General features: G+C 46.8%; 1 protein-coding gene across 2 annotated transcripts in view; it reads left to right on the top strand.

Annotated features, from left to right (window-relative positions):
- SHC3 (SHC adaptor protein 3) overlaps positions 1-18,247 on the top strand; it is a 150,784-nt gene that overhangs the window by 74,855 nt on the left and 57,682 nt on the right. For both annotated transcript variants that reach the window (XM_007193520.3, XM_028161681.2), the window contains exons 3-5: positions 11,858-11,921; positions 14,162-14,281; positions 17,845-17,898. In XM_007193520.3, the coding sequence (XP_007193582.3) occupies positions 11,858-11,921; positions 14,162-14,281; positions 17,845-17,898 (238 nt within the window). The remainder of the gene's footprint in view (positions 1-11,857; positions 11,922-14,161; positions 14,282-17,844; positions 17,899-18,247) is intronic.

Raw genomic sequence — 18,247 nt, 5'->3', positions numbered from 1 at the left:
CCCTGGTGGTTGTGCACTGTGACAACGGGGCAAGGTCACAACCCACGGCCGGATGTCCCGGCCCGTCAGGGCTCGCCCCTGCTTCCTGTGTGACCGTGGGGAGCCAGCTTCTTCGCTCACGGGGGCTGATGGCAGGCTGGCCCCTGGGTCACTGGGTGCATCTGATGAGTTAAGGTGGCCAGGGCCTCCCCACCACAGCCTCTAAGGAGACTCAGGGCTGGGAAAGGCCCGGCTGTGGAGCCTCGAGGATCTAATTCAGATTTTGCCTCTTCTAATACGACGTGATTCTGGGAAGAATTAAGTACCTTCTCTGAGCTTAATTCCTTTTATCTTAGTTTATTTTTCCCAAAGGGGAAGGATGGTGCCTATATCTCAGGGGCGGCAGCTGAGGGAGATGAGGGGCGTGAAGGCACACAGCAGAGGCTAGCTCCCTCACTCTTGGGGTGCTGACTTAGCACGGCGTGTGTGTGTGTGTGTGTGTGTGTGTGTGTGCGCGTGCACGCGTGCAAGCCCCCTTCCTACAGCTTAGAGTCCTCATTTGCAGGGAGCCTGAAAACCCACCCTCCAGGTCCCAGACCCCCAGTCCCCTCTCGCTCTGCCCCTTAAATTGAGAATTACCTCCACACAGCAACTGCCCAAGTATATTTCTTTGAAAGTTTATTCCTAATGTTTCCCTCAGGCCCCTGTCTTGTGACCTCTTGTCCTTTCTCCTCCACAAAGTCAACCAGAGCGACTTTGTTTTCACATCTACATAGAAACAGGCAAATACGGACAGAAAGCCAGACAAGAGGACTAAGAAGGGAACTCTCTCCAAATAGAGCAGCCTATGATGAACGGAGCTTGCTGAATGATCAGAGGAGGGAAATAGAGCTTGTCTAGATAAAAGCCACCATGAGGCCGTGCCTCCCCCAGGAAGGGGTGGGATTAACACCATTTATACCTGAGGACGAATAAAACCAGCATGTTTTCTCTTGCCTTGCAGATGTACTCTCTCACTGAAAGGCACTTTCTGAGGATCCGCGGAGGGGGGGGCCCCATGCCCCTGGAGCACCCCTCGCCACCTCTGCGGCCCACGGGGCGGGTGGGGCGGGTGCTGACTCCCGCGCTCCGAATTCGCCACCCCTCCGCCAGCCGTCCCGCTCATGTCCCTCCTGCGGCTCCTCCCCTGCCCCCTGCCCTGCACTTCCCCACCTCTTTGGCAGCCTCTCCGTCCTTTGCCACGGGGCCCGGCGATCGTCCTTTTGACTGATTGCCTTGTAGCTCTTGCCTGATATTAAACATATTTCTGAGAAAAACAACCCATTGTGTCTACGGAGCATTTATTTCTAGGAATTTGTACTTTGGCTTCCTGAATTCCATGCTGCTCGTCTTCTAGAGTTAAATAATAATCTGTCGTTGTCTTATTATTAATAAAATGGTGACGGGGAGGACATTTTGGGACCAGTGAAGTAGACCGCCGAAAGAGGTGGGCGTGGAGCGTGGGTGGGGGGAGTCACGTGGCTCTACCTCCCCTCCCCTCCCCTCCTCTGCCTCCCCAGGGCTCCTCTCCCGCCTGCGACCCTCAGCAGCTGCCCCGAAACGGGGAGCTCACTAAGAGCGGAGGGGAGGAGCTGCCTGACTGAGACGGCCTCCTGAGTCGCTGTGAGCCTGGCATGAGCGCCCCGCTGCCCAGTGCACCCTGATACCGGGAGCCACAGGGCGAAGCGCCAGGGTGGGCAGGAGGTAGAGGACAGGAGAGAGGAAGTTTAGGCCAGAGCCTTTACTGGGGTTTCCATGGGAAAGGCAAGGCAGGGCAGGGTGGACAGCTCAGGATGGCTAGTTCGGGCAACTCCTGCGGGCTCTGAGCTAGAGGGCTGGTCGCAGTTGCCTGGCACCTGGTCCTGAGCTGAGTAAGGCAGAGGAATGTTGCCTCTGGGGGTGCAGGGGCCAAGAGAGGAGGCCTGGCCCTGCACTGGTTAATCTGCATGTCATAGGTGATCCGACTGGGCCCTTTGCTGTCTCTAAGACTTGACTAACCCCAGAGGGGTGGTGTCTCCCCAGCTAGAAAAGTTCTTGAAGATGTCAAAATGTCATGATATACAGAAAATAATGACAGAGGACGTGCCTGTGTGTGACACAGGGCTGTTAACAGGGCTGCATTCGAGAGCCTCCTGTTGGCTGAGCCTATTTTTAGCTGCCTCCTCCAAGACCTGCATCCATCCACCCGCAGGATCCTAAAAGGAAAGATCTCATTGGGAAATGGGTTCTCAGTCTGCAGTGCGGTAGAGAGCACAGCACGGGAGCAGGCATGGCCCAGGTGTCTGAGCTGCCTGGCCAAAGGGACACCCACAATGATGTAGCTGCCATTTTACAAAGAAAAGTGAACACAGAGGACGGAGACCAGGTGTTTGTTTGGTCCAGGTTTAGGCGGTTCAGTCAAGACTAGAGCCACAGAGAGACTTGGTGATGGAGGCCTGCCCTGACCTTCGGGGGACGTGATGGGAAATCCTGGACCTAGGCTTCTCCCAGGAAGGATAGGAACAGGCCCCTTCCTGCCTCCTGCCGCCTCCCAGACACCCACACAGCATCGACGCTTATAATTAGTGTGCATTTCCTGGAGTTTTTATATGCATGGGATCATGCAGCACATACTCTTTTTTTGTCTGATCTCCTTCATGCCACATAATTTTGTTCAGGCTCGTTGATGTGTGTGTGTGTCCCTGCTCTCTTTCACTCTCAGCACAGTTTCCCTTGAGCCCTCTGAATGTGGTTTGCTTATCCACTCAAGGTAGATTTTGTACATATGGTACCTGGTTTCTGGTTCCCACGGTTCCTGTCTTGCACACCACTTCTGGTGGGTTAAAATTGGCGTTGAGGATTTCCAAGGCCTTATGTGGTTCTGTGACTGTTAGGACTCTTAAGATTCTGAGTCCTGGTTGTGGGTGACCTTGCTGAGGAACAAGCGGATGGGCTCTCCCTAGGTCCAGAGAGAGACTGGAGTTCAGAAAACGTGCCATCTCCGTGGACCTCCCACGTGGCCTGTTCTTAAAGCTGTGGGTTCACTTCCTGGGCTCTGAGCAGGCTTAGGTGCTTGCTGGCTGTGTGATCTCAGGCACGTTGCTTAGCTACTCTGTGCCTCCATCTCCTCGACTATAAAACCAGCATCAATGCTCCTACTTTGCAAGGATGTGTGAGGATTAAATGAGGCCATCCCTTGAAAGCACATAGAACAGAGCCTGGCAAATGTCAGGTCCCCTTGTGTTTTTGGTATGTGTATCCAAAGGGTCAGAGACTTTGGGGTCAGGTTTGCTTGCTTCTCCTGTATTTCCGCTTTGCTATTAGGAAGCAGATTTCAGCAGAGTTGGGCTCTTTAAAGCTTGCGGTAGTTGATCTCAGAAGGTGCATCTCTCCAAAAAGCTGGCAGTAAAGACAGATATATGCAAGGTTTCCAGGGTCTGTGGATTCCACGCTGCTTTGGGCAGCCCCCTTTCAGCCCCTTCGTGGCTGGCGCTCTGAAGGCCAAGTGGTACCGTCTTGCCTGGAGCACAGTGCGGTTGGGTGGACCCATCCCGATTATCTGAGAACTTGGCTTTTTATAAAATCGCACCTGCCATAAACAGCAGTTATGAGGTGTAACTTTCTTTTTGATTGGCTTATCGGCATCTTGAAGCAGCTGAATTGGGAGTAGAGAACTTTTTCTAACCCAATGGTTAGAATTTTAAAAGGGAAAAGAAAATTCATTGAAAGTGTTCATAAGAATGAAGCAAGTCCCTGATCTCTCAAACAAAGATGTCTGTGACACCACCTGTGACCTTGAGCGAACTTTAGTTATTTAAGCCATTAGGAATATTAGCTTCAATATTGTCTCGGGAGGGCTTTGTTCTTTGGTTCTACAATTTTTTTTTTTTTTTTTTTTTTTTTTTATGGCTGTGTTGGGTCTTTGTTTCTGTGCGACGGTTTTCTCTAGTTACGGCAAGCGGGGGCCACTCTTCATCGCGGTGCGCGGGCCTCTCACTATCGCGGCCTCTTGCTGCGGAGCACAGGCTCCAGACGCACAGGCTCAGTAATTGTGGCTCACGGGCCTAGTTGCTCCGCGGCATGTGGGATCTTCCCAGACCAGGGCTCGAACCCGCGTCCCCTGCATTGGCAGGCAGATTCTCAACCACTGCGCCACCAGGGAAGCCCTGGTTCTACATTTTAAGCAATCCTAAGGGTTTATCTTTCATTTTGTGAGATATTGTACAGCAAGGTCAAGGAATCTCTTTTCTAGTTTCCTATTGGGCTTTTTTTCAAAAAGAGAAATTATAGGATACTGTTTTTTTTGCATCTGTTTAATAATCATCAGTCAGTAGTTATTGACACCTACGATGTATGTGTGCCTGGGGCAAATCACAAACATTGGTAATGTTGGGATAAAGATGGCAGGGGTGACTCTGTAAAATTATGACAATTAGGGAACTTGCTTTGGTATCTCACTGATTTTTCAAGTGGTACACAGATTTCAAAATTCATGGCTCTACTTATGCTTGCAACATACCTATTGTTGGAAGATTTAAGTGGTTTCAACCTGTTCTGGTGAAATTACTTTTGACAAATTAAGGTTGAGGTATTTTTGATGCCTAAAATTGTGTTTAACTCTGTATGATGCTTTAGGTTGTAGGTGCTGGGAAGTTTCGATTCATTTGTGTGGACGAAGCTGGGAAGAAGCCATTTGCTCTAAGTGCCCCTCTTAGCACTCTGGGCCCCTGCATGCCCTCTCACCCTGGCTGGCAGCCTCCTGGCCCCATCCTTGCTGTGTGCTGGCTCTCATACATTGCCTGCCTGTCTCATGGCTTCACGATGGAGATAATTGGCTGCTTTCATGCGTCCTTGGGGAGGGAGAGAGGCTGTCCCCACGGTGAGAGTGAGCTGTCTATGGCCCTACCCTCAGCTCTACTCTCCATGATCAGGCAGGTCTGTGAGTTTTCTTCTCCAAATGGGCCCCTTTTCATTGTCATTTTCACCACAGAAGTCTGGGCTGGTCCCCTTGCCTGCTGTTTCTCAGCCCTTTCTGTGTCTTGCACACTGCTGCTAGGTTAATGTGCATTCAATCCTGTTTCTATCATATCAGCTCTATTTAAAAGGCCTCTGCTGTTTATCACCCCTCAGCGCATCCCTGGATGCTTCTTGGACCTGAGTCTGAATTCTAAATTCCTCTGCCTCTTTTTGCCATCCTTCTGCAAATCTGACCCAGTCTGCCATTTCCCAGCACAGCCACTGCCCCTCACACTTCCATCGGGTCACGCTCCTCTGGTCCCAGTTCCAATCTGTACTTTCTCCAGAGATCTTCTACCGCCCCTGGTTTCCAGCTCCTTTAGTGATGAGGCTTCTCTGTGGACTGGGTGTACACGCCCTCTCATTTCTCTGAAAGACAGAATTGCCCTCTAGTAGTTAATAGTGCCCATGCTATGGCTACTTTTTTCTCTAGGCTATTCCATGAGTTGTTAGTCTCCTCTGCTGCCCTGTAGGTTTCTTGAGAACACAGAATGTCTTGCCTTCTCCACGGTGGTCAGGGCTGTGATGGGTTTGGTGTGGGCGTGGCACAGGAGGACCAAGGACAGTTCCTGGGTGGGGGTGAGGGCAGCTCTCTAGAGGACCATGGTCCCGTTTTCCGCCATGGGAAGACCAGGGTAGGAATGCTTTTGGTGGGGACAGTCAAGGCTTTGTTTGAAAAGATTAAGTCTGAGGAGACTTTAGACAATGAGCTGGAGATATCAATTGGATGTGGTAATTGTCTATAAAATCTTGGTACCAACATCCTGGGAGATGAAGACAAATGAGGCTGGAGATAAAGACAAATGAGGCCTTTGGAGCTAGAGACAATAAGACACCTTAGAACAGGAGTGGATGGAGGTAACCGCAGAGAAAAATTAGACTCTGTCTTCGTTTAGCTGAGATCCAAGTCAAGGCATGCCTCCAGCAGTCCTGAAGGGCTATGGTGTGGGACCACCCAGGCAGGGTTTGGGAAGACAAGATGGGTGTGGGAATCTATTTTGCTGTTATTTGTCCAACACTCACCTGGAAAGTATAATGAATGAGGTTGGGAATTACAGAGAGGATTTCTTTGGCTAGAGTACTGTGTCCTGTGATCCCTACCCTGATAATGTGGGAGGGGCCAGGTGGTTCCCCCTTGCTTCAGATAGAGTGAGGGGCTTTCAGCAGGTGACGCTGACTTTGGCATGTGTCACCCAGAGCCTGGGGAGCCCATTGGACCACATCACTGAGACCTGAAGCAAGAGTGAGTGTGTTTGGGGAGAAACTACCTCCCACTGATGGAAGGTGCAGGAGGCACCTTAATGGGGCCATGAGCCCACTGGACCCACCCTGGAAAGCTTACTGCTAAAGATTGGGGCCGTGTCAGCGGCAAGAGGCTGGACCTGCCCCATGGGTGTTGGTGCCAGGAGGGGGAAGGAGTATGGGCGGATGAAGAACAGACACTGTCCATTTCACAGCACGGGCACCCTAACATTCCCGGGGTTGGGGGAGGAGCCTTAAAGAAACAAGGAAAGTGGCTGTGGGAGGAGAGTCGGCTGCAAACCTCAGCCCTGGCCAGAGGGCCCAGCTGGGGCTGTCAGTGTCACTCAGTGCTCCCTGACTTCTTCATAGGCACCCCCAGACCACCATCCCAGCCAAGGGGTCAGAAACTGCAGCCAAAAGGTTGGGAGGCACCTCCTTCTTTGGCCACTGGGAGGTTTTGAGCCCCAGACAGTGCTAAGGGAAGGAGGAGAGCTCTAACTTTAAATGATGTTCTGGGTTTTTATTATTATGCTGGGACTGAGAATTTATACCTCTAAAAATAGGAAAATGGAGTAAGCTGTAAGTTATTGAGGATATCTTCTTCTCTGGAAGTGAGTGGACTAGCTACGGGGCATGCCCGGGGCTTCGTCCGGGGCCAGGGAGGAGCTGGCCCCGAGTGGATTTAGGCAGAAGACGTTGGGGCAGTAAACTCGTTCTCAGATTGTACCATCCACTCATGCAGGTCACACAGAGGACAGAGAGGAGGTGGGTGGAACGGCTCCTTGGGGCTCTCCGTGATTTAGAGGTAGAGTCACGGAGAAGGCGAGAAACTGACCAGGAGTACCCAGGATGGTGGAGGACGTCAGAGGACTGTGGGATCAAGAAGTCAAGGAAAAGAAGTGTGTCAAGGAAGTGAGGACAGCAGATTGCCTGTCGATTTGGTGCCAGGGAGGGTGTTGGCGACTTTGCAGAACAGTTAGTAGGAACAAGAGTGGCCTGGGGGGAGCTGAGGAGAAAAGGGAGGTGAGAGTGGAGAGGGCACCATCAACAACGCTGTTGACGGTGCATTTTATGGAGGTACCATAATTTATTGAACTGGCCCCTGATAGATATTGATTGTTTCCTATCATTCTATTAAAACATTGCTGCAATCAATAGTGTGTATGTGAGTCTTCTGGCCTTTTCTGAGAGTATTTAGAGGATGCATTCCCAGAAGTAGAACTGCTGGATGAAAGGGTTTTGTTAGGGATATGACCAATCTGCCCCCACGGAGGCTGCACCAAGCTACATTCTCAGTGATGTGGGATACTTTACCTACAAGTTCTTATCAAGCTTAAATCTTCAGCTGTGAAAATTGACTTTTAGTATAGACTTTAATTTGTATTCTTATTATGAGTAAAGCTGAGAATCTTTTCATATTTTCAAGTGCCATTTATCTCCTGTGTGAACTCTTTGTTCATATCTTTTACTCATTTTCTATTGGGTTTTTGATGTTTTCCTTATTGACTTATATTAGGACAATTATCTCTTTGGCTGTGAAATGTTACCATTTTTTTTCTTGTGCATAAAGTTTTATTTTTATGGTATTGTGACAATATTTTCTTTTATGGTTTCTGTATCATTCTAAGATTCAGAGATTAAAAATGTCTTCCCAATTTTCTTTTAGTACTTTTTTGGTTTCATCACAAATTAAATTTGCAATCCATCTAGGATTTATTTGCATGCAAGGCATAAGATAGGAACTCAACTTACTTTTTCCTGGATAGTTGCCCAGGCACTCAAATGCCACTCACTGGGTAACTCTTCCCCACTACTGACATGCATTACAGCATTTATCCTGTAGGGAAGGAAAAAAACTTCTGTGCTCTGACCTCCTATGTTCTTTGGCTGGGACCCTGCAAATTAGACTAACAGAAGACGGATTAACAAAAGAAAAACAGACTTGATTAAAGCATGAAGTGCACATGCTCGCAGTGAAATTCAGTGATGAGTAACTCAAAGAAGTGGTTAGAACTTGGGCTTATATATTAATCGAAGATGAAAAATCTGTACAGAATTGACAAGACACAGAAAAAAAGACTTTGAGTTTCCAGGGGTGACAAGCTGTGGGAAGGTAAATGTATGAGGAAACTTATGAAAGGTAAGAGCTAGTAGCAAGGTTTGTTATGCAGATTCCTCTGGTGCATCTCTTAGTTGATCAGGGTCTAGAGTTGTCTCCAGTGATTAATGTCTGTCCTTCTTGGTAGAGAGGGGAAGGGGATGCCTTTACAAATGTATGTCCTGCTTTTAGGCCAATAGGGGAAGTGCAGGGGACTTTTCTTGTATCTGCTTCTTCTCAATTGCCTTCAGCTCAAAATGATCCTTATACCAGAGAGACATATTTGGGGGTGGCATGTACTATTTATCTACACATTCTACATATCTCTCCTTCTTGTTTCTTCATGAAATTGACTGCAATTTACCATTATATGTGTTCGTTTGTTGCACCCCCCCCAATAGAATAGGAGTGAATGAGTGTAGAAATAACCCAGATGCCCTTTTTTTAAAAAAATTTTTAGTCTGTAAAATACAAGTGTGTGTGTGTGTGTATGTGTGTTTGGGGAGGCTGGGTGGGTAGCAATGAGATGGGTGAGTAGGGAGTAAGATGGTGCTGCATGATTTCAAAGGATCCAGTACTACATTCTAATGAAAAAGCTATTAAAATGTCAAAGGTACTGGCTCTAATGATGAGAATTTTAGACAAAAGGGGAAGATGGTGAAGTCATGAGAAAGTAAGGATTAGCATTTGGGGCTGGCTTCAGTTACTTTCAGATGACTCTGGAGGTGCCAAATATTCCATTTTCATATTAACTGAACTCCAAGGTCATGGGTTGGCTTACCAAAATGTGGTCTTACTGGACAGAATGTTAGGAAGCACTCTCCATTACTAAAAACAGGGAAAAGTCACTACCTGAGGCTCAAACTGGGATTAAATGGATTTACACAAAGCTAAATAATTATTGCTAAAAGAACCAATTAAAATAGCACTACTCACCAAAAGGCACTCTGCTAGGCAATAAGGAGAGACGATAAAAATGGTTATATTTAAATTAGACTTTGGAGTTCAAGTTACTAATTTCAGTCATCTAACTATTGCAATTACTAATAGTTATGTCACATTTCTATTTCAAACAAACAGAAATAGATTCCATCAACCTGGTTGAAGTGAGAATTCACACACACACAATTTATCTGAGCATCAGAAACAAATTTTTGCCAGTGATGAAAGGAGAGCATTCTTCTGAAAAGCAGCTTGGTTTGCAAATCTCTTTGGGGATTCTAAAGGTTGGCTCACAGGGGGGATCCCTAGGACTTTCTTGAGTCCATGAGCTCTGAGAAATTTCTGGAATGTCTTACATTTGCAAAATTTAAGGCCAAAATATTGAGTCTCTGAATGTTCTCTGAGATGCTTGCTTGCCTCTCTGTGGGAGGATTTGTTTGATAGACCATGTTTATTATTTGCAACATTTTCTCCGCAATCCCACTCTTAATGCTCACTGGTTGTTTCCACCTCCATCTCCCAAAGTGGCACATAAGTAGCAAGGCTTGCTGCCCAGGCTTCATAGCCTGACTAGATTAGACGTTTGATGATGTGTAACCTATATAATAAATTAGACATTTGACATTTCCTTTCAGAAAACTGTCATCCAAGACTGATTTTTTTCTCTTATCCTCTACGTCAGTGGATGGGAAAAGAAATACGATGCTTACTAGGGGTATTTAAGGAATGACTTACTGGAAACTTTCCACCAAATAATGTCTTTCCAGCCTATTGGGACTATCAGGGACTGAGCTGCTTTGCTTAGCTAAATGTATCATTTAATATAATAAGCACAGTGCAGACACACATCAAGCTTTAAAAATTAAACAGATAAAATATAGATACTTTTTATACATGTTTCTCTAGAGAAACAACTTGACTCTCTTTTTTTTTTTTTTTTTTTTTGGCTGTGTTGGGTCCTCGGCTCATGCGAGGGCTTTCTCCGGCTACGGCAAGCGGGGTCCACTCCTCATCGCGGTGCGGGGACCGCTCTCCATCGCGGTGCACGGGCCTCTCACCATCGCGGCCCCTCCCGTTGCGGGGCACAGGCCCCAGACGCGCAGGCTCAGCAGTTGTGGCTCACGGGCCCAGCCGCTCCGCGGCACGTGGGATCTTCCCAGACCAGGGCTCGAACCCGTGTCCCCTGCATTAGCAGGCAGACCCCCAACCACTGCGCCACCAGGGAAGCCCTGACTCTCTTTAATAAGGAATTTACCTTTAGAAAATACTTTGGATGATTATTTTGATAGAACCACTTTTAGAATATTATTATAAAATAAATGACTAAGGATAAACATCAAAAAAACATTTGTTTCTTTCAAACAAACTTTTTCTGAGTCATGGTGATTCATAATCTACAGTTTTTAAGGCATCTGAACTTTTAGAATAGTATTTCTTTCTTTTCTCTGTACAATGAATTGAATGGCAAATGTGAAGCTTATCTTAATAGTCTCTCACCTAATTTGACAAGGTCATATTTCTCTTAAAAGCATTGTATTGTGACAGTAATTATTCTTCTAGATGATGATAGAAAATAATTTCAAGAAGTATTCAGCTGAGAAAGTTTGTGGAATGTTTCTAAGGACTTATTGTCTTCTTTATCATTCAGTGTTTCTCCATATTCCTTTTTTTTTTTTTTTTCTGTGTTCTTTGACTGTTTTGTCCTTCCCCATGTGGGAGTTGAGAAGTTCACCCAGCTCCTTTCTCGGCTCCTGACTTTGGAGCTGCCTTTGGCATATCACCCATTATTTCTCACTGAGGCTGAGTCACGTAGTTGAGCTATGCTTGCTTTCAAGCACCTGCCCAAACCACGTCCCCCCCAGCCTCCAGCTTCTGGACTGTAGCAGCCTCTGTCTAGTCTTACTTTTTCACCCTCCCACTGCTCCCATGCCCTCTTGCTCCGGGCAGACCTGTGGGTCAGACCCTCTGCAGCTGGTCCTTCTATCAGGCCCCCTTGGTACCTAGGATGCTCCTTGCCTCCTTCCTCAAGACAGTGCCCAGCACATTGTATATGCTTTAGAAATGCCTATGCAGAGCCTCATTTCTGGCTCATTTGTGTACCCCTGGAGTTCCTGTCCTCCTTCAAAATCCTCTTGATTTTATGATATTTAGTAACTGCGCAAGCTGGGAATAAAACTCAGAGGACCACATTTCTTTTAATTACATCCTGACTCACTTCAGAAAGATCTTAATCAATAGCAATGCTTGATTAGGTTTGGGCCTTGTGCCATGACTATGGCCATGGAGAGAACATCCAGAAGAGTACACTTCAGCACTTCAGGGTACTGATTTTCTAAAATATAATCTTAACCAAACATTAAAAAAAGAAAAAAGAAAGTGTGGCGTCAATTCATATCCCACCCTTAGGATACAACCACAGCAACAGAAAGAATTAGGATACTGCCAGCCAGAGGCTCTAAGATGTGGTTTGCTTAGTTTTGTTTTTTGCATGTGTAGAACGTCTGGGTTATGTAATCCTGAAGGATGGGATAAAATGGATCTCTCTCTCCCTGTTCTCTTAAGGGAAGCCATCAGCCGGGTTTGCGAAGCGGTCCCTGGCGCCAAGGGAGCCTTCAGGAAAAGAAAGGTACTGTTCTCTCAGCTCCGTGTCTACCTGTGTCTCCTTTACTTTTTCTCTCTTCTGTCACCACTCAGCATCTTTAATCACACACAATTGTTCCGTTTCTCTTTTCCATGGCCCGGCTCTTGTCACTTTTTTTTTTGCCGGGCAGTGGGGAACCAAGAGACATCTGTTGATTTAAAGGGGGTAACTCACAGTGACTCTTGTCACTTCTAAAAACAAAAAGAGCTTATATTCCCTCTTTGCCACGTGGTTGACAAGGAAAGTTAGCTATCAAGGCTAACTGATAGGGTTGTCAAAATAAACACCCCAGGTCTACACCGAAAGACACGTAAACCAGGGCCAGGCATTCTTCTCAGCCTTTATGTACATTAGTTCATTTCATTAGAACAACTCTGTGGTTGATGCCCTCAGTGATGTGCTGGTAATAGTTTAACAACAGGCTCTTGGGGCTGGAGGTGGACACTGAGAAGCACTAAATTTGCTGTGTTTGCCAGTTTCTGTGGCATAAATGCTTCCACAATGGCTGATTTCAAGCTCTAACCTGACATCTCTAAAGTGGAGTTGGGAAGAGATGTGCGGTAGGTCACCGTTACACAGTGTCCCCACTACATGTAGTGGACAAGGACATTGTCCACACTAAATAACCTGAACAGCATAGGTAATAGCTAATGTAGAAACGATTAGGAAGTGATGAGTTTTGAGTATTTATTGTTTGTTTTTTAAAAAGTGTAATTGATTTAATTGTAAGTTTACATAAATTAATTTTTAATAGCAGCTCTTTTTAATGGCCAGCTCATAAAATTCCTAAAAATTTAATAATTGTCCCTCATTAGCTGGAACAAGACAGCTCTAGAACACCGTTGAATATCCCCATTTTACAGATGATAAAAACTGAGGCACAGGTATGAGAACCCACAATGCGAGAAGGTGGTGGAGCTGAGCTCAAGCTCAGGCCACCTGGCTCCACGGGCTGCACATTCAACCCCTGGACTTGACCTTTTCATCCTGGAGGTGGTTGGACCAGAATAAAAAAACTGGATTAAGACAAAGCTCAGAAAAACTCTTTTCTTAAGTGTGTAGTGAAAACAAAATTAAATATCCGCCATCCAGACTTTTCTATGCCTGGACTGAATGGTGGGGAGCGCATCCCTGTGAGTATCTCCGAGTCTGTCCTGAGGCTGAGGCTCTGGGGCAGGTTGTGTGATTGCCTCTGCTGCTCCCAGGGCTGAGGGTCAGCTCTGTCTTCGTAGCCTGGAGACATTTGTGAGCCCTCAGAGCGACTGGGTTTCAGGCAGAGAACTTTGGATGAAGACTCATCTAGATGTGCCAACCTGTGTCCCAGTGGACATAGAAGCCAGGCAAGGCTCCAGAATCTTGAATACAGGAACTAGGAGGGCATCTGAGGACTGAGATAAGGAACCTCGTCTTTCACAGCCGCTTGGTACCCGACCAGCAAGTCTCGGGGTTCCCTCTCAGGCCTCTTGGTGAAAGTGGTGGACACAAGGTCAATTGCTGGGCTTCACCCCTGGTATGCTTCATCAGAATCTCTGGGGTGGGGCCCAGGCATCTCTATTTCTAAATAGCTCTGGTAGGGGATTCAAAAGCAATGCCTGCTTGGTTAAGAACTAGTCTTAATTGGCATCTCAAAAGAGGACATGTTCTACTCTGAAAAGGAAGGAAGGGACAGCTAGTGGGTCCCTGTGCCAAAGACAGTTCTGAAGGGCTGGTTGATGCACCAGTTAGAGCAGAACTGGGTCTGTCCATCCTTGTGCTGGCTCCAGACCCCTGGGTTTTAATTGGACCATTTATTTGCTCATCAGCCCCATGAGCTGCTCCATTTCAGTCTGGTCCTGAGTAGTTTGACTCCTGGTAGGATGAAACTGGTTTCTGAGGCTGCGAAGCTTCAGGCCCTGGCCTGTGGCTTCTTCCTGGGGCTTATGAGTGACCCCATGAGACACATCCCAACAGGAGCTCCCTGGCGTACTGACACCTCTGACCTTCTAGCAGAGTCCTCATCTCAGTGTGTGTATATTAGATGCTTTACAGTTTGCCTATTGCGTACTCTAGAGTTTGTGTGTTAGTGTCAGATCCCACACTCCCAGCTCATTCCTGGAATGTTGCCTTCATGTGCCCGATGAGAGGGGACGGTGGAGGTTGAAGGTGTGGAAGATAACAGCGTAGAGGCCTTGACAATGTGGCCTCCTGTGAACGGAAAGCTAAAATAATGCTGCTTGATTTCACAGCCTCCGAGCAAAGTGTTGTCCAGCATCCTGGGCAAGAGCAACCTCCAGTTTGCGGGGATGAGCATCTCCCTGACCATATCCACCGCCAGCCTGAACCTGCGGACCCCAGACTCGAAACAGGTGTGTAGGTGCTCAGGCCCTGCCCTGCCCATAGCCCCCAAACCATGGCTGTTGTGCAGGGCTTCCCATTTCCTGCTTTATGGGGTCCCTGCGGAGCACATTTGTGTAAAACCTTCACCAGTCCACAAACTCTGGCCACTTCCAAAGGTCGCCAACAGAATGATAGATGGAATTGGGTCTCTTGAGTTCTGCTATACGTTACCTTTTTTTTGAGGATAATGCATGAACTCATCGGTTTACTTACAGTGCAAAAAGAGGTGTGTGTATGCGCAGAAGTCTCCTCTCAATGTCCTTGACCTATTTTGCTTTCTTTAATATTGTATTTTGTTGGTTCTACAGTCCACATTTTATTTTCACATTTATCATCTTTGAGATGGTGGCGTGTCATGGTTTAATTGACAGTATTTTTTATTTCTTCGCGGGTTGTTATCGTGGAGCCTCTCTTAGTTGGCAGTGTGTGTCATGGGTTGATGCAGTACGTCACATCTGTGGCATGTCCACTGTGGACGGGGTCCTTACAGACTGAGGTGGGGACGATGATGCTTACTGAGGCAAACTCTGTTAAGATAGTTGGGTTTTTCTTCAGTGTCTATATCTTAAGTTTCTCTGATTGTTATTTCCTTTAGCTGGGAAAATGGGTGTATGAGTAGCTGTCCTGGAACCAACAGGGGAGTTCTGAAGGCCAAAGGAGGCAAAGGAGGTGAAAATGCTCATAAACCATAAAGGTGGGAGGTGGAGCGAAGCCATCCCTCACCTGCTCTGCCCAGCCTGGGCCTCTGTGGCTGGCAGTGTGAGCTGGGATTTGGATGTGCCTATGTGGAGAGGGATGGGCAATCCACAGACCTCTGAATGACACACTTCCTGACTCTGGCAGTGTGTTACCAGGGATGCCTAGGGGTACCTTCACGTTGCTATACATATTCATATTTATTGATTTCTGTATTTCCCAGGTAAGCAAGCAGCATTCCCAGCTTCATTTAGGATGAATGGGACACCGCCCCACCCCTGCCCCAACCCAAGATGTTGAAATAAATTCTAGATCTAGCATAGAAACGAGAGGCAACACCTGGGCTGTGTTTTGACATAGTGGGTGCCACTTCTCACTCCATTCCTTTGTCCTCACTCAACTGATGGATAATCCCTTGTCTTTTCTCATCCGCCCTTCCGAGGGATGGGTAACGAACGAGTCGTTAGGAGGCAGATTAAGAACGTGCAAGAGGCTCAGCGTTTCTCTGGAGCTGCCTCCTGCTGAGCACCGTGGCGGCTCAGGGTGCACCTCGCCCGGCACTGCCCTCACATGCTCACTTCCATTCTTTTTGTTTTTAACTGAAGTATAGTTGATTTACAATGTTGTGTTAATTCTGCTGTACAGCCAAGTGATTCCGTTATACATTTATATACATTCTTTTGAAAATCCTTTTCCATGATGGTTTATCACAGGATATTGAATCCAGTTCCCTGTGCTATGCAGTCGGACTTGTTGTTTCTCTGTTCTATGTGTAATGGTTCGCATTTGCTAACCCCAAACTCCCAGTCCTTCCCTCCGCCCCCTCTGCCTGGGCAACCACAAGTCTGTTCTCTTCCATTCTTATTCATGCGTCTGCTGCAGCTTTTGTTTCTAGGAATCCTCGGACCACAGTCCTCAATTCTGTGAGATCTTATCTCCTAATTCCCCCTTCTACCTCAGTCGCATCTCAAAAAATAAAAAAAGGGAGAGAGAGGCACACTCTCAGAGCAGAAACAATGAGGTCACCATGGTTGGCCTTCCCATCCTCGGGTTGGGGGCTGGTTGGGTGTGTCCAGGTCTCATTGTCCTGCCTTTGGTTTATGTGGATGGGAGGGAGTGCGGGGTTGGGGGGATGCCTGGGGAACGGCAGCTCGGATGACCTGAGCACAGTCTGAGGAAGGTTTGGCAGGACCCAGAGTTCACATCCCTCCGCCTCTCCCGAGTTAAGGGCCGGGCTGTAGCAAACAGAAGGAGTCCGAGTGGGCAGACCCTTCCCAAACCAGAGAGCCAGCGGAAAGGCAAAGCTAGCTCTCCTTTTCAGAGCTCTCAGGGAGAAGAAGCAAGATGAAGCACCCTCAGAGCAAAACACATCCTTTAGTTAATTAGCTCTAATTTTCTTACTCTCCTTTTCAATTTCTATCTTACCCAAAGGGACAACATACAATCACTCAGTAATGGTCACGTTGACCAAATGTGATTTCTATTTTTTTCTTAAATCTCTGTGTTCACGTTGATTTCCAAACCCCAGTTGTAGAGCTGCTTTAGAATCAAAAATTAAATAAGCAAAAAATTCAATAAGCAAAAAATGAACAACTTTAGAAGTCATAGTTTGTCATCATCTTGGGACTGCTATATCCTCATTGCTCTCCTGGGAGCCCTCTGCCCCTGGACTAGAGGCAGGATTCAGAAAGCTGCAAAGGGCAACTATGAGTCTGATCCAGCTGGTTTTGGGTACAGGCTACAGAGCTGGACTCATTGTTTTTATTCATCTATATACTCAGGTTTTTCTAGATCCTGAGTAGTTTTGCAAGTGCCAACAAGTGAAGTAAGCATTTAAAAATATCTCATTTTATCTTGTAATTCAGTTATAGTTTTGCTTTGAGTTTTACTGGAGCATGGTTGGAAAAATCCCTTGGATGGTAGGATTACAGCTCTGTAAATTCTGCCTGCCTGCCGGCGAGGACCTGAGGGGGCTGTGCAGAAAGAAACCTGGTTATGCTGGGATGGAGACGAGATTGCTGTTCCCACCCCCGGAAATTTACTTCAATGTCACTACGTTGTCTTTAAAAAGATAAAAATAGTGTGGAAGACTTATGTAGCCTTTTAAATTTAGGGCAGCTCCTAATTTACTCAGTGTCTACTAAATCCCACCGTACGCTGCAGTTTATAATGCTAATGGAAATTTCCCAATTTAAAATTAACTTGGAACATCCTCGCTGGTTTTTAAATTGATAAATTACAAGAGTGCCTGAGAGGACACCAATTTTGATCTTGGATGCAGGCTTTCTAATTCATGTGCTCATAATACAAATGGGATGAAGTAGGGGACAGCCACACTTCCCTCCACTCCAGCTATGGGGTCTGTACCAAAGACCCCATGTGTCTTTGGAAACAGAAACTGCACAGTTGACATGTTTTTGTGTGTGGTTGAGACGTTTTCCTTCGCAAAGAGGCATGGTTGTTAAGATCCCCTGTGTTCGGTCACAGCTCTGCCTTTAACTAGCTGTAGGGCTTTGAGCCAGCGGCTTAGCCCCTCTGGGCCTCAGGCTCTTCATCTGTAAAATGGGATTGCAATAGTTCCTACCTCATAGGGCTGCTGTGAGACTTAAATGAGATAATTCTGGCAAAGCAGCTAGATGAGAGGCTGAGGTTGTGAAAGTTCATTCAGGGTTATCTACTGTTATTACTTTTATAATTGTTATTTTCATTGGGTATGAATTTTACCAATTTTCAGGAATCCTTGTGGATTTGTATTTCCTGCCAACAAACAGTAAGTTTTTCAAGACATGGGAATGGTAATAACAGCACATCTCGTTTCTTGTTTTGGACCTGGCAGATTATAGCGAATCATCACATGCAGTCCATCTCCTTCGCCTCTGGGGGAGACCCGGTAAGTGCCCTTGGAGTTGTTTCCTCTTGCTCTTCTCAGAATTGCTGCGAAGGGGCCCTGCTTCAAAAGCATGCCTCTTAGGACCCTATAAAGAAAGTTAACTGTGATACCAACTATTTCCACTTCCCTTTCGTAAGCTCTTCCTGACTCTCATTTTTTTTAGGGGTAACCCACGACAAGGACCTACCATTAAATTTCATTTCATTAGTAAAAAGCTGTCAAAAATCCTTGAAGCACTAGCTTTCTTAAGGGGGAATGACATAGCTCCCTGGTTTCTCAAGTTGCTGGAGTGCACTCGTGACTCTGCTAATCCTGCTTTGTTCCTGTTTTTATACTGGCTCTCCCTTGG

This window comes from Balaenoptera acutorostrata, chromosome 6 (genome assembly GCF_949987535.1).
Source record: "Balaenoptera acutorostrata chromosome 6, mBalAcu1.1, whole genome shotgun sequence".
NCBI classification, from domain to species: Eukaryota; Metazoa; Chordata; class Mammalia; order Artiodactyla; family Balaenopteridae; genus Balaenoptera; species Balaenoptera acutorostrata.
This window is presented reverse-complemented; position numbering and strand designations above follow the sequence as displayed.